The sequence below is a fragment of the Aphelocoma coerulescens genome, chromosome 6 (genome assembly GCF_041296385.1).
Source record: "Aphelocoma coerulescens isolate FSJ_1873_10779 chromosome 6, UR_Acoe_1.0, whole genome shotgun sequence".
Lineage (NCBI taxonomy): Eukaryota > Metazoa > Chordata > Aves > Passeriformes > Corvidae > Aphelocoma > Aphelocoma coerulescens.
The window spans coordinates 6,718,053-6,745,503 of NC_091020.1; the positions used below are offsets into that span (position 1 = coordinate 6,718,053).

General features: G+C 43.9%; 1 protein-coding gene across 2 annotated transcripts; it reads right to left on the reverse strand.

Moving 5' to 3' along the window:
* Positions 1–8,667: 8,667 nt before the first annotated feature.
* On the reverse strand, positions 8,668–25,799 carry ZNF365 (zinc finger protein 365). 2 transcript variants are annotated; one of them, XM_069019083.1, is made up of 4 exons: positions 24,772–25,799; positions 15,601–15,781; positions 13,570–13,607; positions 8,668–11,105 (listed from the first exon to the last, which is right to left on the reverse strand). In XM_069019083.1, exons 1-4 carry the CDS (start codon positions 25,494–25,496, stop codon positions 10,859–10,861), a joined length of 1,191 nt encoding a protein of 396 aa, XP_068875184.1. In that variant the 5' UTR covers positions 25,497–25,799; the 3' UTR covers positions 8,668–10,858. The 2 variants fall into 2 exon arrangements, 1 of the variants encoding a protein (XP_068875184.1); XR_011151621.1 differs by having other exon boundaries at positions 11,058–11,105; positions 14,831–15,781.
* Positions 25,800–27,451: the final 1,652 nt, after the last annotated feature.

Genomic DNA, 27,451 nt, shown 5'->3' on the forward strand with positions numbered 1-27,451 from the left:
CATAACACAGGAGTCTTCTTGTACCTCTTGAAATACTGCGGCTCCATAAGCAGCACATGTCTATAGGATATTGGATTGCCTGGGTGCAGGGGTAGCTCCTGCAGAGCCTCCTTGGGGGTTTGCGGGTGAGGACAACTGAACTTCCCTTGTTGGATTAGGACGGGATCTGTCTATCGTAAGAAGAGAAATATCTGTAGTTCTCTCCTCTAGAATCTGATCTTAAGATTTTCATAATGCTATTGCTTATACATGCTTCCACACCTTGTTCTCCTTTTATCAATATAAATCTACTTTTTCTCTCCTTTTAAGCAAAAGGCTAGTATTTCTTTCCATCCCACACAATCTAAGCCTAGAATACCTGCAGTTAGCTTAAACACCACTAACAAAACCGCTACGTTTTACAGAGTTGGAGGCAAGGTGATGTAAAATTCAAATATAAGTATATGAAAGCCAAACTAGCCTTTGGATAGCTACAGATAATTCTTTCTGTCCCATAAAAGACTAGTAGTTCATACTGTTTTTCATACGTTAGTTGCTGGGATTTCATACCAATTATGGTATTTATTTAAAATAACAAGCTATGTGAGTCCATCCAATTTCCAAGAACCCCATTGCCACAGTTCATTACAAGCTATGATTAGTGACAGGATTACATTGTTAATGTCTGCAGGTATTCTGAATATTAGACCTGCCTTTTGTGTGTAGTTCTCCTTTCTGGTTACCTGGGAGTTGTCTGCTTATATTCCGTCACCTCAAATCTTTACCAACCAGAAGTTATACACTTGTAAAACAGACATGCTGCTCTGTTACAGTGAATCAATGCCTTTTCTCTCAGTCCCCTTTCTGTGTGTTATTAAAAATAAAAGGTTTTCTGCATACTGCATGAGTGTTGCTGCTGATTAAAAGTTTGCATTGGGGTTTGAACTGAATCCTCAGTACAAGAATGAAGGTAAAAGTTTGCTGACAGCTTGCAACTTTATGGCACGTTTCTTTGAAGTTGGAGGTGAGAGGGGAAGACACAATGATGGGGTCTTGGTATCCGTTTAGAGAAGGATTGGGTGATGGACTAGAGTTTGGTCTCCAGAAGACCGAGTTTTATTTTCTAGTGCAAGCTGGTGTTGGCTTAGACTATGTTCAGATGCTCAGCTGATTTTTTGGCCAACATGTGATATAGATCTACTGTTCTGATTAATTTGTAACATCCCTAGAATATGGCTTAACTTTCCTGCTAGCCCATACTTTCATTAAGAAATCATGTATTTAAACAGGGTTTACATTCAAAACTTATGGCTCTAGTTTCAAATTCTGCAAGGAGAAGCCAGCAATAGTGAGGTTTTCTGTGGCTCCTTGAAGGTGTGGGACAGCCCATACAACCCTGCAACAGCTGCAGAGGCTTGTTAAACAGCAAGGGCTTGTGGTCCTAGAGATTCAGTAGGTTAATTCACATTAGAAACACTTCAGTGTTTTAGGTGCAAGAAATGTAAATCGTAGAAGGGGTTTGGTTGTCAAGGACCCTAGAGATCATATAGTTCCAACCTTCCAACCCCCCTGCCACGGGCAGGGATTCCACCCACTAGATCATGAATATGTAAGTAGGTATATGCAGGCATGGAGTGGTTAACCTTTCTCCTTAAATGCAGTCCTCAGAAATGTGTGCACTGCCCCATACAATGGGTAGAACAGGCCCTTCATGGAGCTCTGAAATACTGGGTTTGGAGTACGACAGCAGGGGGAGCAGCATTTGCCACACTCATAGGACAGTACTCAAATGACAGGTTTGAGCTGTGTTTGTCACCAGAATTTATTTCCAATGGAAACCTAAATTACCAGAGATAATCTAAACAGGACACTTGCAGAAGATTTTAGTCCCTGTATTGCTGCAAGAAGAATGAGACAGTTTCGGTTCAAGTGAAAAGAAGCCCTCATTCTGAGCCCTGTATTAACATATTTTTCATTACTTTCTTTCCAAGTTGACCAAACTGAAAGCAATCTGCCTCAAATTTCAGAGTCAAGATTTTGTGCCAAGATTCTCTATAAAGTGGGTCAACTATTCAAAGCTGGTAATTTATGTGAATATGGGATTTGTACCAATTTGTTATTATCTAAAATGACTAATGTTTCATAAAAACAAATTTCTGCTTGTGGATTGCTCTGAGAGTGGCAAATACCGCTTTTGTGCCAGTGTGTCACTCTGGCACTGCTCATGGGTGACTGGTGACTTCAGCCAGGCAGGCCTGTCTCCCTCCTTGGGCACTGGTGGTTGAGGTGCAGAAAGGCAGGGCTGCCCTTGAAACAATCCAAGAAGGAATGGGAGTCCTTTCTGGAGTGAAAGAGGAGCTATGCCAGATGGATTACAACTTTTTTTTTAGGTCATCTAATGCTGTTTAGGGGAAAAAAAAGACCTTTATAATATATATTTGCAACCATAAAGCCCCCCAAGAGATTCCTCAGGGCAGGAGACAGCCAATTGTCAGGCTTGTACATATTGAACTGATCAGTGTAATAGTGAGAGGTCTAATGGGCCATTGAATTCAGCGTTAGGAGAGGTTAATACCTACTGGGGCTCAGCATCCCTAAATCCCCCTGGGCCTGAGCAGGAGCCCACCAGGCACAGGACTGCAGGGAGCATCCCTTGCCATGGTTCTCACCCATGTGTGATCCGTATGCTCTCCCTCTCCCTTCCTTTTCCTGTGGCTTTCTGCCCTGGCAGCAAAGCTTCTTGCTGCAGGACGTGCTGTGGGATGAAGCAATCTCCCTGTGGAAGGGGTGGGTCCTTGTGAGCCCCTTTTTCAGCGGTACCTGGGCTGGCTGGTCTTCAGTAAATTCTAACACGTGGGCCATGGCAGAGCAGCAAAAAGCAGATGGGCGCACGCTAAAAGCAAAGGACCTTTTGGCATGCAGTCATTAGCTGCTGCCGAGTGCATTAGTCCTCTTATGTCTTTGAGAAAGCCATCATTTTGTAACAGAAAATTGCTATTTTGTTTCAAGTAGACTTAATTTATAGAATAAGAATAAAGCCTCTTAATTAGGGTTATGAAGAAGCAGAATATCACGTGCTTAATAGGAAGGTTAGTAGCCGCTAAGCTCAGGGAGGGGCATGGGCTGTGGAAGGGACGACGGGGCTGCTCTGGCATGCTGTAGGGAGGGTATGGCCCTGCACGGGTGTCCCGCAGCCCAAGGGGCTTGTGCGGGGAGAGTTGCAGTCCAGTGCCACTGGAACAGCGCCGGCGAGGTGTGGCTTGGCCTCTTCTGGCAGCAAGGCTTTCATCTCCGGGTCCTATAATCCTTCCACTTCACAGCCTGCCCGGCACCTCTGCCTTCGGCCACTGTTCCAAAAACCCTGCTTTTTGCCAGGGGACTGGGGTGGGTGTTGTGCAGATTTGGCTTTGTCAGAAAACCAAATTTTGATCATTTATGTTCAGTTGGTGTGATTTTGAGATTGGCTCAGCTACTGATACTACTTTTGTTGCTAGCATCCCGTTCCAAGTGACCAACTGTAGCATGTACATTCCTGGTCTCCTCTTCGTTCACCATTTCCAGTTAATTAAATGACGCTTCCATGTATTTAGTCAAGTCCTCTAATTAACGTGCTCCTTAGGCTGGGGTTAGATGGAGCGGCTTGTCTCTGGTAACAGCAGGGCGTGTTCCAGTGGAACACGCACTGCCCCCGAGGAGGACGGGAATAGTGAGGGGGTGTGAGACGATCCGGTGAGGCGAGAGAGGGGCTGAGAGTGTCCTGCACCCATTCATTGTCAGCCATCACCACCTAGTGGCAAAACGGCTCCGTCTGGATTCATCTGCCAGCTTACGTGTCTCTTGAAAAGCTATTTTTGCCTAAAACCCGAATTTTCAAATAGGGTACTCATTTGCCGGTCTTATACTGGACTCACACCAGCTTTTATAACTATGCAAAATTTCCTTCCGAGCAGAGAATCACTTCTGCCCACTGCAAACTGACATCTAAACTGGCTCATATATGTTGTCTCCTGGACACCTCGAGTGTGTACACAGATAAAATGGAAGTGTTTTATTTACGTTTTGCTCAGGAAGTGACCTTTGACATCACCCAGACTCACATACCCAGATTCACAGCACCAATCCTGAAATCCAAGGAGATGGGCATCCGTGGTGTAGGTTTTCATCTACTTGCATCAAAGGAATAGAAGCCCCTGTCCCCAAAATAAAAGATAATCTGGTTCTTATAAGTCCTTTCGTGGTGTACCCTAGAAAATGAGAGTGGTGATACTATATGGTATTGACGTGGGAAGGGCACCTCCATTTCCTCCTTAAAAAGTGGTTAGAAAAACTAAAAAGTTACTGAAGCCCACTAAAAAAATACATGGGAATAGCAACTATATTGCTGTCCTGGTCTTTTCTTTAGCACAGGCCATGATAATGTATTTCATCTGCCTCAGTTGTGTCTTCATTTTCATTCTCCCCACTCGTGCTTCTGGGATCTTAAACTTATGCCTGTCCTCTGGCAAATGTTCCTCCTTGTTCACTTGGACTCAGTCTTTTGTCTTCTGCTTGTTGCCTTCATGTGCTCCCTTGGTGGGGAGTCTACAGGTGAAATCTGGGTAATGTCTGGCAACAACATTTTCTTTAGAAAGGGACTACAATAAAACTTGTCACCGACAGCTCAGTGTGCTCACTGTAGCAATTAAATTAACTGACAGTGGGATTATGGCTTCTTCATTTAGTGGTGATTATTCTTTTAATTTCATTATTTCCTAATGGATAAAATTTTTAATGCCCTTAAGAAGTACGTTGGCAAGGTGTTTGCTGGCAGAGCAATCTCCCTTCTGCCTCATCACTGAACTAGTTGGCTCCCAGCATGGCTGCAATAGTCCTCTACCTCTAGGGGACAAGAGATGGGTAGGATGAGCTCGTGTGTGCTCAAAAACTGCCATTTGAGATGGTCCCTCTGTGCTTTTTAAACCCTTTATTAAAACAGCTGTGTGCAAGAGAGTTTTTCAACCTACCCCCATGCCTTCCATTACCCCAAATCTTCTTAGGGTTGGTGGGGAACCTAGGCAGGCTTGGGAAGTGCACAGCCATGCTGGTAGCCACGGGAGAGTCATGGCTCTTGTCACAGAAACGGGTTCAGCTCTCATAAATCCAATTTGCTTCACCTGCCATTGCCAGGCTTTGGGTGATGCCTGATCCATCCCTTGGTTCCTCAGGCTAATCCCCACAAAGGGCTTCTGCCCGGGGGTGGCACCAGCATAGCTTGGCACGAACACTGTGGCATACCCTGGCAGCATGCAAAACTGGTGACTTTTCACGTGCTCCTCTTGAACAGGTGCCTGCACAAAGCTCGAGAGGGAGGGATAATTAAACCATGCCATATTTAGGAGGTCACCTCTATAGCCTGGATCTCAGAAGCGTTGGTAGGCAAGGCAGGCTGACATACAAACAATTACAGGCTCACTGCTGGGGGAGTTTCTTAGTGTAAACCTTGTGGATTTGGAGCAATGCTGGTTCATGATAAAATACTCCTGTTTTCCTGCCTGTTTTTTTTCTTTCCCATGAGAAGAAGTTTTAAAAGTATCTTCAGAATCTACTGTTTTCTGCAAGGGGAAAAATTTTCTGGAAATTTGCTAGAGATGAATATGTTCTGTGATGCCAAGTGTGATTTTCTGGGAAAGGTATATATACAATTCCTGGACTAGCTTGTTGGTAGTTTTATTTTGAAAAGTTTCTTTTGGGGTTTCTCTCTAAGAGGGATAGAATATTAATGTATAGTAAAATCAAAACAAAACCAACCTTCTTTTGGTTGTTTTCTTGACCCTCTGCTAGTGTGCACACCTGAGCATGTATGTGTGTGGTTCATATGACCAATATTCAGCCTCCCCTCTCTTACCAAAGTACCCCAACAATGCTGGCTGGTGGGAGATCAGAAATCCCTTCAGGAGCAGAGATCTGTGACACCTGCCCGAGCTATACTTCAACAAAGGGCAAGTACCATGTGTGTAACGTTTTTTATGAAAATACTTCTGAAGTGTAGGACACTCAGCCAAAGTTACCCTTGTTCTCCAGCGGAGGGGTAATGGGCAGCAGACATCCTCTCAGAAACACAGCCCTCTGATCTTTGGTCACTCCACCGCCTGTTTGCCAACAGGCATGAGAGGCACGAATGGCGACAGGCAGACTCGTCACCCAGGCAGCACAAAGCCAGCAGGACAAGTGGGAATGTGCCACCTTAGTGCAGCAGCTGCCCGCGGGCTGCCATAGAAAGCATTTTCCAAGTGTCTCTGGTGCGATTCAGTGACTTATCAGTAGGCTGAGGTTCAGGGAACACACCAGCTGCATGAGCCTTCTCTCATGTTGAAGGCACTGGGTTGGTAGAAAGGAGGGAGCTAGGGAATCAGACAAAAAAATCAGCAAAGTTCTGTGAAGGAAAGCACTGCTGTGGGACCCGGCTGCGATTCAGTGGGGTGAGAGTCCGGCAGAACTTCCAGCGCCCATCCAGCTGCCATCAGTCACTGAGCAGAGACAGGAGGGAGCAAGGACTGGGAGCACACAGAAATCCCCCACTGCTGACAAGCCCCCCGAGCACAGGTTCTAACTGTAAGGCAAATACACATGACTTGAACAAATACTGTGGACAGAGTTTGGGGAATTTCTTGGAAGCCCCAGAGCTGAAGTCTATTACTTTGAAATTAGTAATTAGGCTGCAAAACGTGTGTAAAGCAGGACTTACAGCCTAACACATTCAGTCTTTATCTATGCTGATGTTCTGTAGGTCAAAACCCCTAAGAAACAGCAGGCAGTAATGAGGCCCCCATCCTTTCACGGCTGCCTTATGTGTGACTCTGGCTTTTCCTCATCTCACACCAGCACACACCAAATTCCTCCAACGTGTCACATTTATCTTTAAAAGTGACTTCTCTAGCAAGTGGAGCATCTCTCTTCCTCTTTCCCTCCCAGCTCAGAAGAACCTCTTCCTCTTCCATTACATTCTAATGAACTCAAAATCTAACGTATATATTTTTTTCCATGCTTTTATTAAAAATTCAAGCCAACTGCTTGCAGTGCGAGATGCTAGGACTGAGACAGTGAGAGGGGAAAGGCTTGTCAGACCAATGACTGCATTTAAATTACGCTGCTTGTTTCTCCTTCTCCTTGGAGAGATGTGCAAATGCAAATTCAAGAGACCAGAATAAAATAAGCATGGCTAGATAGAGGGTGGCATTAGCAACAAAATGGAAAAGGACATTTTGTTTGTGTCGCAGCAGGATCTATTTTTAAGAGCTTCATGTAGTAAAATCACTTCTGGGATTATTTTTTCTAAAAAACAAAAAAAATAATGCACATGCTCACTGCAGAGAGCACTAAAATAGTCCACTCCAGCCACTTCAGACAGGATGTATGGAAACAATCAGCATTAGTCTGAGGTAAGAACAAATAGAGGCAACTATCTGATGACGCAGAATAAAGAGAGAGAAGAGCTGGATTTTGCTCAAGTAGATTGAAAGAGCCAGTGACATTGGAAGGATTATTAGGGATGATAGAAGTGACAATTTGTTTGACCTAGTAACCGCTCTAATTGGTGGCCATCTCTTTGAATATGAATATCCCATTGAACATTTGCAGTAACTCTCCTTGAAACAAAACAAATGTGTTCAGATCTCCTCTGGGTAGGGGGAGGCTGCCATTACTACTGAGTCAGAACTGGGGGGAGGGATCAGATGATATTAAGTGCTCTAAAAACATACTCTCTCTTCAACTGGCAGGAGCATCTCAAAGTGACTGGTTTTTTCTATGTATAGCTCTAATTAAAGGTCTGGGTTTCAATTAGTCTCTTGTTTTCCTGGCCTATAATGTCACGTCTGTCAGAACATTTTGTTTTAAGCTCACCTGTAAAGGCCCAGCCAGTACACATACTGCTCTGAGATATTTTTAGTTACAAGTGAGGTGGGATTTTAAAAATTTATATGGGAATGAGGCATCCAGGTCCTAATGAAATTCACTTTGATGTGAGCATACAACCCACCAAGGTACCTTCAAAGTGTCTCAAAGGGCAAAATGTGGTAACTGTGCTTCAAATTCATTTTCAAAGGTGAGTGGTCAACTTTGTCAGAACATTTCCAGATTTAAAAAATATTTTTAAATTGACATGTCCTGACTTCAGAAGTCCCCACAAGCTAAAGCTGGTTACACTCAGCCTGGTGCAGGTTCTCAATTCTTCTCAAATGTTGTTTCTGTTAATGAGACAGGAACCTGGTTCCCCCATGGGAAAACCTCTCTTTCCAAGTCTAACCAGAGAGACACCTGATGAAATGATGGCTCTGCAACTGGCAGTGTGTGTGAGACACCATCACTGACATTCCCTGGGAGCCCCTCTGCCCTTAATTTCCTTTGCCTGACCCTTCCCTCCACATGCCCTGCCTCTGCTTTGGGCAGGTTATATGACCCTGTGGGTCACCTCAAGAACGATTACAGTAGGAGAGCAGCAGCTGACACGTGTGAGCTGTGCAGGCAGGATGGAGTAGCTGTCTGCAGGTTAATTTGTATTGCTGGGAAGGGTCACAACCCAGCTTCACTGACGTGCTTTACCTGAGGTATAAACCAAAGTCCAAGCTGCTGCTGCTTGGCTTTTTCTCTGCTCTTTCAGAGGCTTTTTTAAGAAACAACGTATTTGACAGAATTAAACGACACAATAACTGAGAAATATATCTTTATTATTAGAATGTTTATATTCTAAAAACTTTTATCTGGGATTACAGTACAGTCCAATTTCTTTCTAATTAACTAAACTGGCATTTGTTTGGCAAGTAAGTTTAAATTAGCTTTGAAAAATTTAAAAACATGCAACTTCTCTTACTCTTTTCCTCTTCCTCCCTGAAAAGGACAACTTACAGTCAAAATTTTGGCATGATAAATAATAAAATAAACATCTCATTTGTGAACTAGTAGTTGCACTTAACTTTGGTGACTAACAGAGTAGATAGGCATTTAAAAATAAAAATAAAAATATTCTTTCTGTGTCAGGTGGATAAAGAAACAGATTAATATATTTTACTTTATTATCTTTCTAATGTTCACCCTTATTATCTTCAAAAAAGGTCATTTTTTCAGGTTTGTGGAAGGATGTGGGAAGCAATAGAAAAAAACCACAAGAATGCTTCAACTGTAGCTTGCCTACAAAAGTTGTTGTAACACACAATCTGACCCAAGCCCATGCAACACAATGAACAACTCCTTTTCACCACACACAGTGCCTAGCATAAGGCCAAGTGTGGCCTTGTGACAGAGTTAAATAAATATTAAAATATCATTACAACCTAAGTACCTGAATTGGTTTTACACTGTGACTTCCTACTGAAACAGTGTTGAGAAACTTTTAAACATATAGCTGATTGTTCCATATACACTATTTTAAATAAAAGTGAGGAATAATACTCTTTCTTCACTCTGCTACTTTCTGGGAGCTCTGTACACTGACAAATGTATGACATCTGTAGTTACCTGATCCTAGCCGACTGATTGGTCATCTTCTGCTTTAAAAATATTGCAACTTGGGTGCTTATTGCAGCAGTAATCATAGTGATACACTGTCTTTTAATACTCAGTTCTGCTTACAGACAGTTATAAAAAATGAAAAACATTTTTCACAAATCTTTGTACACATACTGTAAAAATCACCTTCCACATAAACGATTTACATCTGTTATGAGCATTTAAAAAATAAATCACACAGACCTGTCTCACCTATCCTTTCTTTTTCTCGAGAAAACAAATCCCATCAGTAACATTATCAGGATGTTCATATCTGTAAACATGGCATGAGGATTCATGTTACCAAAAACTGTATACACAAAGAAAATCTTGATAAAGCAATTCTCTGATAAATAAGGATCCTTTTAATTGGGACAAACCAGTGTAAACACAGGCATTCCTGTTCCGCAGCCATCTCTAACTGCCTTGCATTTGGGTTCTTAGTTCAAAGTCAGTGATCTCTCAGCCCTGTAAAGATTCTTCAGACATAAAAATGTGAAGGATCTGGGTTGTAATCATGTCCATTTGGGCCTCTCATGCCTGAGACCAAGCACAGGCATTGAACACAATGCCATGCAAAAACATGCTGCATTAGCCTGTTGCTTGCTGCACCACAGCTGATAACCTGCTGCTGGCACTTGGCACTGAAACTCCTCCACTGGCCCAATCTGGCCTGTGCTTGCCAGGGCAGCTTCTGGTCTCCTTGCTAAGGGACACCAGAGGAGCCCAAACTTGTACCAATAGACAATGTGGCTGCTGGCAGAATCAAGTGGTTTAATGTATTTAATAAAAGATGGAAATGTGCTTATAGCCAAAAACCCAGGGTAGCAATCTACTGCTGTAAACAGCCTTCAAGTGACTTTGAGTAGGCCTTTTGCATCTAAGTATGTCTGTTAGTCACTGATCTTACACCTACCTAAGCTGAAAGATTGAATATTTAGGTGCTGATTAAATGGATTCCTCTGAACTTCAGCAGTAACACAGATGGAAAATAAATTAGCAGGCCACATGCTGCCACTAAAATAATTAAACATACAGCCACAGTACTGCCCAGCAAGATAACTGCAGTCATTTAAAACAAGCTCTATAAATGACTAAATAAATAAATAAATAAATACATGAATAAATAGAAAAACCTCCATGTAAACTGAATAAAATGTCACTTCTTTCATAGCGCCCAAAGAGGGAATGGCATAACTAAATAATATAAATCTTCCATATGTATATATTTCTATATATTATATCTGATATGTTTTGGCATGGCCAGATGGATAGGAAAAAGTAGGATGACTAACTTCATTCAATGTTTGTTGTGTTGAAGCCAAGTTCCTGTGTTACTGTATATTGCTCACCATTCCTATAGCGGTTTGGCCTTTTTACCCATCTTTGATTTTGCACTCACTTTCCTGGCAGAGCAGACTGATTCAACCTTCTTTTGTGCTCTCCATATTTCTCTTGGACAATCAACAGGTTCATAGAAGCATTTCACTGGCTGCAAGCTGTTTTTTTCATCCTTTGCTTTTTTCAACAAGATCCTTCCTTTTTGAAAGGAATGAGGCTTTGCATCAGGGATGTTATATGAAGCATGTTGACTTCCTCGGCTCCTGAAATTAGTAATAGTGATTATTAATAATTATTATTCAGTCTTGCGAACTAATAGGTCCCCAAAATATCCCAAACCCATACATTTCTGAAGACAAAAATAGTCTTGTTTTACAGAATGAGGCTGCATGTTAAAAACAGAGCTGCAAGATGAATTCCACTTCTCAGTACTCAAAAGCATTCCTCACTAAAATAACCCCTATGTGTGTTCCAGGTGCACTCTTCAGGCACGTCCATCTACACTTTTATTCCAATCAGTATTCTGCTGATTTTGGAGTGCTGAGACCTTACTGAGGTCTGTACTTGGTGGTCTGCAGGGATTTTAAAGATGCACATGTTCACATCAACCTTCTGCAAAGAATGAACATCCCTTGGTCTTTGGAAGACCACACAGCACCATAAGAGTAGCAAGTAGGTGCAAGAACTGTAGGGACTTCTTTGTGGAATCTCAGTGCTGCCCTGGACTGCACCCAGGCCCCAGGGAGCTGCTGCTACTAATGGCCAGTAGCTCAGGAAACTCCATGCATGCGCTGACTGCCCATCTAGGGAAACTTTAGCTTCCCTTTCAGGCTTTAATTTAAAACAGGAGAAGAAGAAAGGGGAATACAAAAACTGGTGGGAAGAAGGGTATGAAAGCTTAAAGGCCAAAGTAAGCTGGATTCTTTGTTCTCTCTGTGATGGTTCAAGCCCAGCAAGATTTGCAGAAATTGGTGAGCTCAGGTGGAGTGACGGCAAAGTGCCCAGTGCTGCAAAGGCTGAACCATGCACTCCACTTTGAAATTTTACGTTGAAACTGCAGTTCCTCAGTTTAGCTAAGTAAGATCATTATAGCCCCTTTTAACATAATCTTGAAATGTTTTACAGCAGATACATGTAGTGTAACAGCAGAACTATGAACATAAGGCACCAGCTCACATCTACCCAGCTCCTGTGACTGAAGAACAGATGTGCTGATGTACAAGTTGATCTTTTAAGGGATCCCACAGGGCTATTTTCCATAGCTTGTTATTTCTGAAAACCATGTATCTGTAGTATTACTTCTTCTGGGAGTTAAATGATATTGCACACTTGACAAAGCCAGTTTTGGAAAAAGCTGTGGTTATTCAGGTGTGTACAGTGAAAACCCTCTCCTGCTCTTTAGGAAGATGAGAAGGGTGTCATGAAAGCCTGTATTTATTGGTGGGAGGTAGTGAGGGCCATCTGACATAGTAGGAATTAAGCCTTACCTACATAACAGCATTACCAGCTTTGCTAACCAGGTTTCACCAGAGGGAAGTTTTGGGAGCTTGCAGACACTGTGTCATCCTGGCCTGGTGCAGGCCTGGGCTCTGACCACTTGCTGGGGTTTAGGAATGACCTGTGTAAATGCACAAGTGTTGGGCACTCTGGTTTACCATCAGTTCTTAGGTACTATTTGTTACTGTCCCTTACTCAGTTGTTGTTAAAAGATGCAGCGTTCTACTTTTCTCAGATGTTGTTATGGTGAAGAAGTTACATCATTTATTCCCAAGGCATATGCAGGCATTACTGCAGGTGATGTTAGGCAGTCCTCTGCTGCACTGAATGATGCCATTAAAACCAGAAGGTCAAGGTCAATATGATCTGAGGGGCTACCTAAAGGGGCTAAATTGTATTTAAATGGAACGAGTTTATGGTAGAGAAGACAGCTGTCTGTCCCCAATTCACAGTCAGGGTAGGATGGAGGAAGATGCAGGTCACTGCATGTGAAATGCAAAGCTGCCCCCTCCAGAAGTGGGAAATGCTTTTTCACTAAAAGAAGCATCTCTGCAACATAAGTGACTGTGAGAGGGTCTGAACTTCTACTTACACATATTCCTAATCTGTTGTGTTATGGAGAATGGACAATGGTGTGATGGGAGAAAGTCCCAAACTCGTGTCCCCACTAGGAAAGGGTGCACTGCCTGACTGTCACTTGGCCAAGCAGCACGTGATGCTCTAAGCCACCTGCTGGGACTCATGACCAATTCACAAAGACATGGGAGACCAGCCCCAATTAGTTCTGCTGCTTCCATGACAGCTGCTTGAGTAACCCGAGATTGTTAGTGCCCATGCTTTGTCAGGGCACTTGTTTGGTTATATGAGTGTTACTGACAGTTAGGAAATGACAACTGTCTCTCCTACCTATAGAATGTTAAAAAGATATTTCCAGCTGAAACTTGGACTGTGTTTGCCAAAGAGATTGAACTCCTGTAGCTTTGCAATAGGCTATTATAGTCAGCCGAAGGCATAATTTAACAGAAAATTAGTATTCTTTATTTTCTTTAGAGAATATCTGAATTAGTTTTGTTTTAGTAGAAATCTGTTTTTCCTCAATTACATGACATAAATATAGACCACGTCCAGGTATAGAACCTGACCAAACCCAACCTATAAGGCAAAATGCAAAAGCAGAAATGCAAGCATGTCAACTTGGTGTATTTAAGTAAAAAAAGGAGATATACATACAGGCATCTGGGTTTCTTATTTAATGAAATGTCTGTAAACTGCAATGAAAATAAAACCAGGTTACTACTATTACAAGGATAAAAGGTACACAATCTTTAAAACCATACCTCTATTCTCACCTGCTGTTAAAACTAGAACAACACTCATAAGAGAAACCAAAAAATCCTCCTCTTTTACAGATTATTACTCTTCCATCTTATAAATGTCTTTAAAGTTCATAGTAAGTGAGTTGTTAGTGGTTGGATTTTTCCCATTATTTTTATTATAACTATGATCAAAGTAAATTGAAAGAAGTGTGAACTGAACAGAGATCTTTCACATTAGATTAAACGGTATGGATACAATGAGAAGTAATTATTGCGTTCAAGATAATTAATAAAGGGCAGTGGCTGAATAAGCTGTATGAAATTAACTTTCAGATCCTTTAGTTTTTCAGTGATACATTTCCTTTACACAAGTGGCTAGGAAACTACAACGACAAGCCCTTGGCTCTGCCAGACTTGCACTGAAGGGTGGAGGGTGAGGACACAAACATTTCTCTCCCCCTCCTGCAAATTCTGAGACCAGCTAGGGACAGCATAGCCTCAGTGCCAGCCCAAGTTTGCATTACTTCATTTTTTACAACAGTTTGGTTCACAGTGTGGAAACACTTTGTCTAGTCACTCTTTTGGTGGGGGTCAGAAAGGAGGTGTTCAATGCCAGCTCAGCTTAAATCGATCTTAGTACTAAATCCATTCTTTGTATTGAGCTCTCATCAGAGCTTGTACACTGAGCCTTTGAATATCATTTAATGTAGTCACTGAGCCAAGCAAGTCAGATTTGGCATCTGAAAATGATTATGTTCTTGTAAATGTTCCCTCTGTCCCTGGTATTGTCCACACTTTGCAGATGGATTTTTACCCAGCCTGACTTTGCTTGTCATCTGTCTTGGTTGGAGTCTGGAGCCATCTCATGGTGTACTTTTCTGTACCTCCTGAAGGTCAGGATGGTCAATATTTGGATGGATGACCTTAGAGGAATGCTGAAGTCACCCAGAAAGCAGGGCAGCTGTGTGGAGCGAGGGTTAAAAAGGTCTCTCTTAAAAATGAGAACCCTCCGCAAGGGACACTGCTGAGCCTGGCATCACAATAAACACATCCAGACAAAGAGAGATGATTTAATTTTGAGGCCCATCTGTACGGTGCCCCATAATGTTCTCACAGATACTGTCTCAGATGTCCTGCACGGGATTTCAGCTCATCTACATTTATTCAGGTCTTACCTAAAGCTTGTTGTCTTCCAAGTAGCTCTGGGAACCTTTCCTTTCCACCACTGCATACCTGTTCAGTGCTGTGCATGCTCAAATGCCTTCTTCTCACATCCCAGGGCGAGCAACTACTGAGCACAGGCAGCATGGGATATTCATTTAAACTGAAAAGTTCCTTGAAGTCCTGTGCCTAAAACTTGTCATATAAATGTAATGCATTGTAGGAAAAATACTGAGTTTATGTATTAAAAATGAGGGCTTTTAAAGAAATAATGTATTTTAAAAAGCAATGTTCTTTGATTTCTAGTCCATGGGGTACAGGCCTGTGGGAATCCATTCACCATTTCTAAGAGTCCCATGATAGGTAACTACTGAAAGCAAGATGATTTGGAGCAGGCTGATATGCCACCTATAGGGATCCACGTCTTTCCTGAAAATCTTTTGGCATCCCAAAAAGACTGCCAAGTTATATTTAAAAAAGTGTTCATGGCAAAGGCAACAGCAGCAAGAGCCAAAGCTGGAAAAAATTTTAAATATCTATCAAATATTTCATTGCTCTCCCTCTACCATCTTTGACTATTGCTGCTCTTATGCTCCCTGCTCCTTTCCCTCATGGAAGTGGCAGTTTAAAACACAAATAAAACACACCTAAAGAAACATTTCGCAAATGCACATATGCCTGCAGTAGCGATTGGCCTGAGCCGCTGAGCCCACCCGTATTCAAACTCCAGTACTTTGGCTCCAGGGGGAGGGTGACAGTAAAGGGAAGGACTCTGCTGGCTTACCACGTGCTCACTGACGTCGGTGTGGTTGCACACCATCTGCTGGTTTTGGTAATATTCTAGCTGCCTTTCTGCCAGATCCACGCGCTGCAACAGGTTCTCAATGAAGTGCTGGAGCCTGGCTTTCCCCCGCACTTCTTTTTCTGCTGCTTCTTCCAGGAAGTGGTTGAAAGTAACAACTTCTCTGCAAGATGGAAACATTGCAAAGAGGCCACATTTAGATAACAGAAGGGCTCTGGTCTCGCTGTTTTCAAAAACTACTGGTGCTTCTCCAGTTTTTCATGGCGATAGCACGTAGTGGCTAACTACTGTCCTTCACCTTTGTCAAAAGATTTCAACTTTTTTGTGGACAAAGTGAAGATCTGGAAACCTGAATGCTGAATTTAAATTTATAGGCAGTGGGTTTAGGGTGGGTTTTTTTCACGTTATTTGGTCTCTTGGAAATAGTCTTCAGTGGTCCACAGGGTAGAAATATCATTAGCATCACCTGTTGAGGTATCTGGAAACAGCTGTATCTGCTTTCTGTTTTTTTACTTAACCATGAGCATATCAGTTCTGAAACATGAAGAGAAAGAGATGAACTCCCAAATTTATCTTTCCATTTCATCATAATCTTACAACAGTCATTTATGTTGCTGCTGGGGTGGTTCCTAACTTAAGAGAGCTACTGTGACCATTAAACTTCATTTTGGCTGCAAACCTACAAGTATGTTCAAATTTGGTGTTATGATCTGGAGCCAGTGGGAGCATGGGGGATTAACAGATAATCTACAGATTATAGACCAAGGAGTAGATGTGTGGGAAGAGCAAGTTTTAGGTAAGGAGTTTATGAGTATGTCTAGTCTAGTGACACAATTGGAAGAAACAGCAGCAGTGGCTGTGAAAGCTCCCAGCTCTGTACTGAGACACTGCTCATTCCTAAATTCTCTCCATTCTATCAGTTTACTATCAGGACACCATTTGGACCTCTGATATCAGAGGACTATTTGGGTGGAAGAAGCTTGGTTACAGATTGAAGCACATATTACAAAAGAAGACAAATCTGAGCATGTAGGACTTCCCTGGTTAATAAATGCCTGGATAAATATTTCTTATTCTGCCAATGAAGCCATGTTAATTTTTGCTTCGTACAAAACAGAGAGGGTGGGAGTTGAGGGAACCAGTGCTTGCCAAATGAAAAAGGGCATGATTGCTCAGTAGAAATACATCGCCTGAGGAAAAAGCATTTTAAGTACAAACTATGAAACAGTTTGTAGCAGAAATAACCTTTCAAAGCTTAGCTTGTTTATAACAAATCCAAAGTTTCTCTGTATTTCATTGTTTTAACTCAACACAGTTGTAGTTAATTGGTTTACTGTAGTATAATTGTTTCACCAGTGAGCTGCTTTGTACAAAGAGTTAGGCACAAGTGGTCAGCCACGGAAGCTCACCATCTAGGATTCAGGCTGTGCCTGCCCGCTGATCTAATGGTAGGAATGAGGTAAAAACAAGCAAGTATTGTTTTGGACCAAGAACATCAATGAATATTAGTTTCTATTAACTCACCGACAAAATCTGGCTTAAGAAACAAAGAGGTAACTTGTTTGTTAAGCTCAGCTACTCCATTTCATTTCAAGGCTTTGTACAGTTTAAGTGATTATTAGCTTGCCCAGAGCAACCTGATACTAAAGAGCCACTGAGGAACGCTTAGGGAGAAGTCAATCTAAACTCATTAAGGTCAATTTTAAGGCTTTATTGTCACCGCACTTAACAGCACTGTAACTTCTTTGATTTCATGGTGGTTTTGGGCTAACGTAGGAGCAACCTGAAGCCCTTGGAGTTTCATCAGGCTCCTCTTTTACAGGGGACAGGGAGCTCAAAAGCACAGCTACTCAGCAGGTTGGCTCCAAATCCCTCTCCCTTTGGGTAAGGAAGATCTGTGCGTAGCCTGGCAGGCTGCTGACCCTCCAGTGGGAAGGGTGGGAGAGTGGGGAGCTACCAGCCTGGGACACCATGAGGATGTCCCTCCCAGGGACACATGCAGCTTGTGAGTTTTGCTGCAGCAGGAGGCCACAAATATGAGTACCTGGCATTTTTTAAAAAGGTTGATAGTTTCAAGAATGTTAACATTTGTAGGTGTCTCAGCAAAGGTAATTAAAAAGAATTAATTAATTGTCTGCTCTATGGCATGAATAATCAGCGACAGATTTTTCCTTTCCTACAAATATTTCACTAATATGCCATAAGGAGGCCAGGGGGAAGCAGTGGTTTTTTAGGAAGACCTAGATGACTATCAGAAGGAGAAGAAGAAACTCATAATGTCAATAAATTCCCTAGTATTGTCCTTGCTTTCTAGACTGCTAAAGATAACTTGGCATCCTACATGCCATTATTTGTAGGAATTGTTATTAGCAGCAGTAGTAGCATCTCCATAATTTCTCTCTGTTTAGCTGCCTCTGTACAGCCTATGAACCTGCCTTTAATAACTTTAATCTAAAATTTTTCCTTTGGGCTGAAATACACTCTGTAAATTCCCTTTGGAAAGACAGGAGCCAGAATGTACCCATGCATTAGGGCTCAGTCACACGCCTTGCACTGATAAGGAGCACTTCTGTTAGTTCAGCTACTTTCTGTTTCCACTTCATTCTCATCTCTCAGAAGAACAAGATCAAGCCCTGAGAAGTGACTGCTAATAGCTCTCTCTACTTGCTCCAACACTTCTTCCTCAGAGAGCTCACTCCATGCCACGGCTATGCCTTGGCTACCTGAAGAGAGTTCCCTGAAGAATTTTTACCCTCTTCCCACTGTGAACAATAGGGAAATGGTTCAAAGAATTCATGTAGCTTCCTGCAGCTGCTGTTTATCTGTCTAATTGCTCTTCTTGTCTCTTGTAGTTTGCCCAGATATTTTCTTAGCCATGCTGATGACCCTCTCCCTTCAATTCTATTTCTAGATATCTGTGATGATTTTTTGCTTATGTTCTTTACTTTCAGTTTATTTCTCCAGAACCTCTGCCAAGCTTTTGAGGATTATGTGATAAGATTTCTGTCTTTCACCCTCTTTTCTTATGCTTGTGGAAAGGTGGATGTTCACAGAGGTTTGACAGTGCTCCTCACGAAGTCAGGGGGGAAGCTGAGGCCATTGTGGGGCCCACTTGGTAGAGGCATAAACCAGAGCACAGCAGCATGGGCCCATTGGGCTCTGTGTCTTGACAGCACAGCCTTGTCAGCAGCGTTCACCTGAAACAGGAATCATTTTGGTAAAGCCTGGCTCATATCTGAGGTGTTGTCCTTTCTAACGAGAGGTCTCTGCTACCCTGCACTGACTATTCTACATCTGGAGCACTTCTGTTATACTGAGTAAAGGTTACATGGAGTTCCTAACTCCCCCTGTGAATACCTCTGCTCTCAGCATCATCTCTTTACTGCTCTGCTCCTCTGCCCAGCAGACTCTTGCCCCTTTCACCCAGTTCTGCACCCTGGCACTTGCTTATAGGGGTAAACAACAGATCCTGCCACTACATTTTCTGAGTGGTGTAGATGATGCTCAGTCCAGCTTAGATCTCTTAAATTTCTGTAATCTCATCCGTTCATAGCTTACTATACCAGTACTAAGGTATATTGTATGCAAAATGTTTACAGGGCTATGACTGGGCAGCAGGGAGAAAGGTAGGTTTCTTACTTTGTCCTTGATGGTGATCCTGTCAGACAAAACCTTTCAGGAAGAGGGAATTGCTCCTGCTGCCTGGAGAGCAGAGGGTGTATTGAGCTGCCAGCAGCAGGGTGAGGCAAGTGAGAGGGAAAGACAAGGGGGATGCAACCTGGGAGGTGTCCAAGAGGAGCAGGAGATGCCTGTACTGCCAGAGTGTCAGAGAGGAGCTCTTCCCAGAGCCAGAGAAGTCCAGGGGAAATTTACTGCAGTACAGCAGGCACTTCAGAGGTGTTCAGCTGAAAAAACAAGTGCAGGGGGAAGAACTCACTGTAAGTAAAAACTTGCTGCCAAAGCTTTTATTTTAATCTGACTCTGCCAGGAAGTTAACCTGTTCCAGTTAACCAGACTTAAGTAGTTTGGCATTTTTCATTCCAAATCCAGCCTAGCCCAAAAACTTCTTCATGGAGGCTGTAACCATGAAACAACCTGAGATGTTCATGGTAAATAAAGTTATAAATCATAGCCTGAGTAGGTGACATTTATTCTTCTGCCTTTACCACTAGATTATTCAGTGCTCCTTTAGGATGAGCGAGCTGCAGTTCTTGTTTACTGGAGCAGTTGCCGGCACATGGATACTGGGATATGCTTAGTATTTGTATGATTTTCAGCAGCTAAGCATGTGATACACTGAGTAGATGCAGAGGGTGGGACAGCTCCAGCTCCTTAACACCTGACAAGAAGGGCTAATTATTTCTCACATTGCAACCAAGCCCTCCCACGGATGCATAGTACTGGCCCCAGGACTGTGCACAGCAACACTGACACCTGCAGCTGCTCTGTAGGTGGAGACAAGCACGAGGCTCCATGCAGATTCTGCACCCAGTATCAAATCACTTTAGAGAATTACAGTTAGCATAACTCTGCCTAAAATCAATGGAAAACCAAACACATTATTTTACCTGAAGGTGGGAAAATTCCTATCACAGTAAGTAGTAAAGTGATTTATTTGTCAAAATATTTAATATATATATATATATTTATTAAGTATTAATTCCACTGACCTTATCCATCACTCAACTGGTGTTTTTGCCTGAAGGCTGCTGTTATTCATTAGGTTGTGGTTTCACATTCCCACACCACTAACAGCACATTTGATTTAAGAGGTTCACACCTCCTCCCCTCAGAAAGTTATTGCACCCATTCAGTGGGCTGTGTTCTAGATCTGAGCCCTGAACTTACTGGGGTGACACTGAAGATTAAAAGCTTTATTTCACAGAGCCATTCTGTGGGATGTTCATGCTAGGCTTAAACCTGTGCAGCTGCATGGGGGGGGGAGTAATCTCTCGAGTAGGAAGATGAAAGAAAACAGGAAAGAGGGAGCAGGATTACCTAAAACTGAGGGTGGAAGAACAATGTGTAATTGCAGTTGTACTCTGCTTAAAGCAAATCAAAACTGTTTCCTTGTACAAATGAAACTCCTATTTTAAGGAAAGCTGTTTTAAAGCATAAAATGCTCTTAATGCCATTGTCAAGATGCTATCTGCACAGATAATTTCATTAATTGCAAACTTAAGGTAAAGCCACTGGCAAGAGTAACTACTGCCCACCACAGCTATTCTGAAATAATCCTTGCATTCCAGGCTATGTCAGAACAGAGGCATGACCAGTCTCAAAACAAATGCATTAGACTGGTTAGAGAAATTACTGTCAGAGATATGGCAAGGTACAACATTAATGATCTTACTCTATGATTAGGAGCCAAAGTGAAAGTGTTTAAGATACCACTAAAGGTAGATTCCAGCCAAAGACCATCACTTCAAATGCTTATCCTGTTTACCAGTTTCAATTTTCTTATGTAACATCTAGAAACAAGCCTCTCAGTGTCCTCCAGAAGTTAAGTTCATAGCTGGTTTTTGTTTCAATGGTTTTCTTGATATCTTATTCAACAAAGTCTTAAGCCCTTTGGGCATGCTTCAGTGTTATCTTTAAGATCACAGTACTCACTCTGAGTTGCATTTTCCTTCATCAAACATTGAATAATCCCTTTCAGGGCACATTTCTAATTAAATCATTCCTTTGCTCAGCAGCTCTGTGCTTAGAGTAATACTATCTCAATTATGCATTAGTACAGTCAGTGTTATACCTCCAGCTGTCCTACCCCTCAACACAGTTCACCTCCATGAGGGCCTCACACCAGTATCACAGCACATAACTGCATGCATATTGGCACTGCCATTTTTGTAGGGAAACAAAGAGAAAATTTAACTAAAAAGATATGTTCACTTCATCACTGCCTTTCTTGGACTGCTAAAGGCTTTATTTAAAACAAACAAAAAATAATCAACTGACAAGTCTAAAGAAATAACCTTCTGATCCTACAAACTCTTCAGATGGGCAGCCTTGTTCCTGCTGATGGTCTAAACCAATTCTCAGGTGTTTCAGGGAAGGTGTTTTCTTTTTTCTCCTGCTAAGAGGAAAAGATTTGCAGCTACACTAGCTCAGTACCAATGCTAATTTTAGGAAAAGTTATCCATATTCACAAGATTGCTTATGGAAAAAAAAAAATCCAAAGAAACTGATGAAAGCATTTATTTCTGAAGGTCAGCAAGTATCAAAGCAGTCCCTAAGGGATGTCTTTGACTTTCCGCAATCTGCAGTGAGAACTGTTTCTGCAATTTCCATTAAGCTGTCTTGTTTGGCTTTCTAATCATCTGGACTTCTTCCAGAAATCAAAGCCAAAGTTGAGATCCTCCTTTTTTGAAGGACAATGTCTTTTTAGCACACCAAGTAAGTTTTGAACACACAAAGGATTGAATATATATACAGGTCTCAGAGTTTACCACTGGCCCATGAGAAAGCCGGACAAGTGTCACTGTTGTTACCAAAGTCATGAACATCCTTTCTTCTCTCCTCTACTACGGCACACCACCCAGTGCCTCCCTGCTGCTGGAGCAAAGCTAAGTGTCCCAGGCATTTGAAAAGCTGCTCTAGAACTATCAGTCCTGTTCTTCTAAAGCATTGTTCTATACGTACCTTCGTTCTCAATTTGCTACTTATACAATGATCTTTCAATTGGAAAGCCAAACAGTGCATTTTTCTGTGGCACTATCCCTTGTTATCCCCCAAGATGGGAAATGCAGGAACCATCTGATTGAGAGAAAACCCAACACATTTCCAGTTTTTCCTAAGTGAATTCAACCTATTCCTACACCCTGCCTACCCTCCCAGTGCCCTCAGAGTAACTTCAGAGGCAATGCTGTGGGACTGGGCACAGACACAGCTCTGATAATTCTTCCATCCTACCCACCAGCATGCATTATGCACGTGTACCTTTAGAAATTAACACACGACTGTGTAAGAGCTGTTCACCCATTCCTCTGGCTGCTCTTGCTTCCAAGTCTTTTTGTTGAAAGTGGAAGCAAAACCCTAAGGAGCAATACCCTGTACTCTGTGAAGTCTCTTGTGCAGCTGCCTCTTTTGGTTAGTGTTTCTTACTAGCCAAGAACCTTCAGCCTTCCCTGTAACACCAACTTAGGAGCTACCTCATCATTTGTTTATGCATTCACCCTCCTCCTTTCAAGACTAGAATTCTAACAGCAATCATCTGAGCTCCTGCCCCTTTCCTGAGCCTGGCAATGTCCTAGTGTGAAAGACAATGTTTTCCCACTTCTCATTCTCTATTCAGTCTTTTCTGGCCTCAGAACACCAACCAACCTGACAGCACTGCTGGGTAAGCAGTCTGCCAAAGAGCAAGTGGTCTCCTCTTGTTCCTTTTCCTAATACAGTTAAAAGTCACAACTTTTTATTTGTCTTTTGAAACATCGGTGTCCTTTGCCATCCTCCTATCTCATACCCATTCTTTCACTCAGATTACTCAATTGCCCCCTTCTTCTTTTCCCGCAAGCTCTTTTCTCCTTCTGCAGCATTGCAGAACTTCGGGATTGTTCCACTGAATGGTTTCTTTCTCCTGGCAGTCATGTTTTTCCTTTTGGGATCCTAGCCTTGATTTTTAAAAACACATTCTGCCTTTAGTTTGGGGCAAGATTCATGCCACTTAACTTCAGATACCTGAAATTCTGCATCTAGCCTATGACAGCTGCTTACCTGAGGTCTCCTGGTAGTCTGCGAAAGGAAGAAGGACCTTCACAGAGCAATCCCTCCCCCTCTAAGATACTTTTCTAGAAGAAATAGTGTGACTCACACTATGAAAGAGCCCAGGAGGGCAGTCTGGCTAGATGGGTATATCAAAACTGCTTGAAACTGTATGTTATCTTCATGGCTTCCCTCCTGCATACTTTCAAATCTGCCTCAGTTACACTATTATTTTCAGCTTCACCTTGAGTCCTTCAATCTTCTCTTCCCTGAGGATCACCTGATACTTTAAAAGTCAGAGGTTCTGTTGAATATCCCTTCAAGGAAGATACACATCTCAGAGGCTCAAATCCCACCACCTTTATGTATCCCCTCTTCTGAGAAATCTATAGCACTGCTTCAAGATAGATAGCTCCTACTGATGTGGGAGCCGTTATCATCTTTTCTTTCTTGTCCTTAGACTACAGGAAGGAATGATGAAAGCCCTCCAAACTTCCTACACTGAACTCCTACACCACCTTCCTTATTTCTTGTAAGATCAGTGTCATGGCAACTAGCACTTCTCATCTTCCCTTTGTAAGCCGATGAATTGGTTTAGAGGCGTGCCATTACCAAGGCTCTTTATTTCCATTTCTCTAAAATAAGTTGTGTTGCTCTGAAAAGCCTGAAAGGTTTCAGTAAGTGCTGAATAAACCAAGTAGTTCATGTATAAATTATATATCAGCTATCACTACATTTTTAATGGATGCAGCATGAACGTATTTTTAGATGGCTTAGGTTAGTCAGAGCTCTGGCATCTGCATCCCAATCCCATATAAGGGGTTCCTGTTTCACAGTTCTGTGTCCATCTAAAACACTAGACAGGAACTACTACATGGCCTTTTCAACACTGTCTCCAGTAAAGCTTTGCTGATGCACAGGAGACTATCGCACTTCACAGGCAGCCTGCTGACCATGGTGGGATGGCTTAAGGGAAAAGGTGCTATTCGGTACTCTCGCATACTTCATCCAGACTTATCCACCCATATCTTCTTAAAAAGGCAACGCATTAGAGGTGTCAGTGTAAATCAGATTACATGCTGATGAGAGCTTCTACTTGTCCCTACCACCATGAAACCAGTGGCAAAACACAGTCATTAGAATGTGCAGAAGTTAGTCACTAGGGAGCCAAGCATGAAAGCCACCTGCTCAGGGAGCTGTCCCCTGCCCTGTTAGTTACTTGGGAGTCAAGTGTGAAAGCCACCTGCTCAGGGAGCTGTCCACTGCCTTGCAGGGGACATGGTCACATGGACTACAACTTTAGAAATACAGCGATCTGAAGCTGGTGAGGTCCAGGACCTTTTATAATCAGCAAGCAACTGAGCCATTCCCTCTCTTCTCTCCCAAAGGCTGTCACTCGCGCAGGAGCTGGCCAGCCCTCGCCAAGCCATCGGCTCTCGCCTCCCCACTTACTCCTCTTTTCGGTGAAGCTCCTCCTCGGACTCGCTGAGCCGCTGCTTCAAAGCTGCGATCATCTCCACGGCCACATCCACCTGCCTGCTCAGGGCCCGCTCTCGCCGCTGCACCTCCTGCTTCTTCTGGGACAGCTGCACGAACGCTGCCCGCACCTCCAGCAGCTCCGCCGTCTTCTGGGACAGCTCTTTGGTAAGCTTGTCGATCCGCTTCTCGATCGTTTTGTCCACGGCCTCTACCATCCTGTTAAACTTTTCTCTGACGTGTGCCTCGAAGGAGGCTTTGGAGTCAGTGGCCGGGAGGCCGGGTTTGGAAACCTCGCTGGGAGACTCAGCCGACACATAGTTGGCCAGGTAGGAGCCGGGCCGCTCCGCTGCCAGCTCCCGCGGTTGCCCGCCTTTCCCGTTCCCGCAGGACGCACCGCCCAAGTTCAGGTAGGGCCCCGCGGGCTGCGCGGCAGAGCCGCCGGGGCTGCCCGGGCTGCCCTGGGCTGCGGGCTCCGGCGGAGACACAAGCTCCGCGTCCTTCAGCGGGGAGAACAGGCTGCTCCTGGCCAGGAGGCTGCTCTCTTGGAAGCTGTGGCTGTACTCCAGGTGCACCCGCAGCGAGGAGAGGCTCCGGAACCTGGTGTGGTCGCCGCATCGCGGGCAGCGGAAGGGGAGGCTGACGCTGCCGAGCGGCTCCGGCCAGGGGTGCCCGCCTTCATCCCGGGCTGTCTGTTGCATTCCTCGCCGGGAGGGAACAGCCCGCGTCCGCGCCCGACGGGGAACTTGGGAAACTTTCCCGGCGATTCCTCAGGGGTACCGCGCCATCTCCGCCCGGCGTCCGGGGACGCGCCCGCCCGGCGCCGCGCTCCGGCCGCACGGCCCCGCCGGCTCGGCGCGGCTCCGCTCGCCTCGGCGCGGCTCCGCTCGCCTCGGCCGCCGCCCGGGCCTTGCCGGAGCGGAGCGGCGCCGGGCCCCGGCTCGGCGCGGGCCTCGGCCGCCCGCAAGGTCGCCGCACTCACCCGACTTGTTGCTGGTGGCGGCGACGGGGCGGCGTTTTCAGCAGAGCCGTAAATCAGCCCGGGCGCGGCGCCGCCGCGGGGCGGGGCGGGCGGGGCGAGGATGCGGAGCCGCGCGCGGGGATGCGGAGCGGGGAGCGGCGGGGATGCGGAGAGGCGGGGATGCCCGGCGGGGGGATGCTGCGGGCGGGCGTGGGCGGCAGCACCCGGCGGGGGCACGATCTCGGGGCCGGAGTCGCTCCCCTCCCCGGAGCGACTGCCGTGAGCACCTGGCCAGGGGCGTTCGCGGGGCTTTGCGGGGTCCTGTCAACACAGCAGAGCAGTGAGTGAGCTGTGCGGTGTGTATTATGAAGATGCTGAAGGATAACGCAATTTAAAGCACTTAAGCGGCAAGACAGGACTGGCACATGCAAATAAGTATAATCTGGCCTTGGCTTTTGGGGAATATAATTGTCTGTGTGACTTTAAAACTATATTTAGAAGGCAGAAAGTTTTGTGGGGGTTTTTTTGTTTGTTTGCTTGGTTTTTTTTTTAGTATGACCCTAATTTATTCTCAGTATTTAGGGAGGGGAAGCAGTAATAATAATAATACTTCCATTTAGAGTATGAGGAATGGATGTCATAGACATAGAATGGTTTGGGTTGACCTTCAAAGGCCTTCTAGTCCAATCCTCCTGCAATAAGCAGAAACATCTTCAACTGGATCAGGCTGCTCAGAGCCCTGTCCAACCTGACCTTGAATGTTTCCAAGGATGGGGCATCCACAACATCTCTGAAAACCTGGGCCAGTGTTTCACCACTTCTATTGCACAAAATTTCTTCCTTGTATCTAGTCTAAATCTACTCTGGATCTAAACCCATGTGATTGATGTTAGAGAACACTGCCAGTATGTCCTCTGAATAGGGACAGATGCTTCTAAACTTTTTATATGCCACAGATGTGTGTCTATTTTTGTGAATTTTTGGAAACACAAGCAAGGCTGATTGTAGAGTAGCAGCCTTTTTGAGGTAATAGTGAAATATTGCTCTTTCTAAACCTAGTCCTTGAGGCCATACTGGTAATATGCTGCAGATTTTTTTTTTTCACTGTGAGAGTACTGCAGTAACGTTTAATTCTGTACTAATGTCTGTTCCTTGAGTGCAATATACAGGCAGAGTCTTAAACACTGAGAAAATTTGAGCACATTGATAGATACCTTTGATGTGATTAAGACATTTCCAGTAAATTATTCACCAGATGGCACATCAAAGGAAGTTACTCAAATTGCATTTCAGAGCTTCAGCTAATCTCTAAAGTGTGTAGGCTACCATCCAGGCTGCAACATTTTGCATGAGTTAGTTGTCCTTTATTACCTTGCGTAATGTGGTGATGTGCCCTTCTTTTGTCATCAAGCAGTACCAAAACCCAGAAAGGTGGTCAGGAGGGAATAGTTTTGAACCATGTTTGCCTCCAGATTTGGGACTCCTGACTATTTCTTTGTAGGAGGCCAACACTGACAGAATATAACCATGTTTTGGTTCCCATTTTCTTGGCTGTTGTCCCCTACTGTCCATTATCTCCCTCTGTTGTGGCTATTGCCTTCCTACCTCCTCCACATCACAGGTACTTGGTACTGGTGCTCCACTGGTGCAGATGAATGCTATGAGGTGAACTTAGCATGGTGGGATGCTACCTGA

What these genes read in the sequence shown, in the direction of transcription:
- ZNF365 (XM_069019083.1), bottom strand. Translation starts at nt 25,496, where the DNA reads ATGCAACAGACAGCCCGGGATGAAGGCGGGCACCCCTGGCCGGAGCCG. An exon ending in GAGCTTCACCGAAAAGAGGA is followed by an intron (nt 15,782 to 24,771) that starts GTAAGTGGGGAG and finishes TCCATCTTGCAG; the next exon opens with AGAAGTTGTTACTTTCAACC. An exon ending in CCGACGTCAGTGAGCACGTG is followed by an intron (nt 13,608 to 15,600) that starts GTAAGCCAGCAG and finishes TTTTCATTGCAG; the next exon opens with TTTACAGACATTTCATTAAA.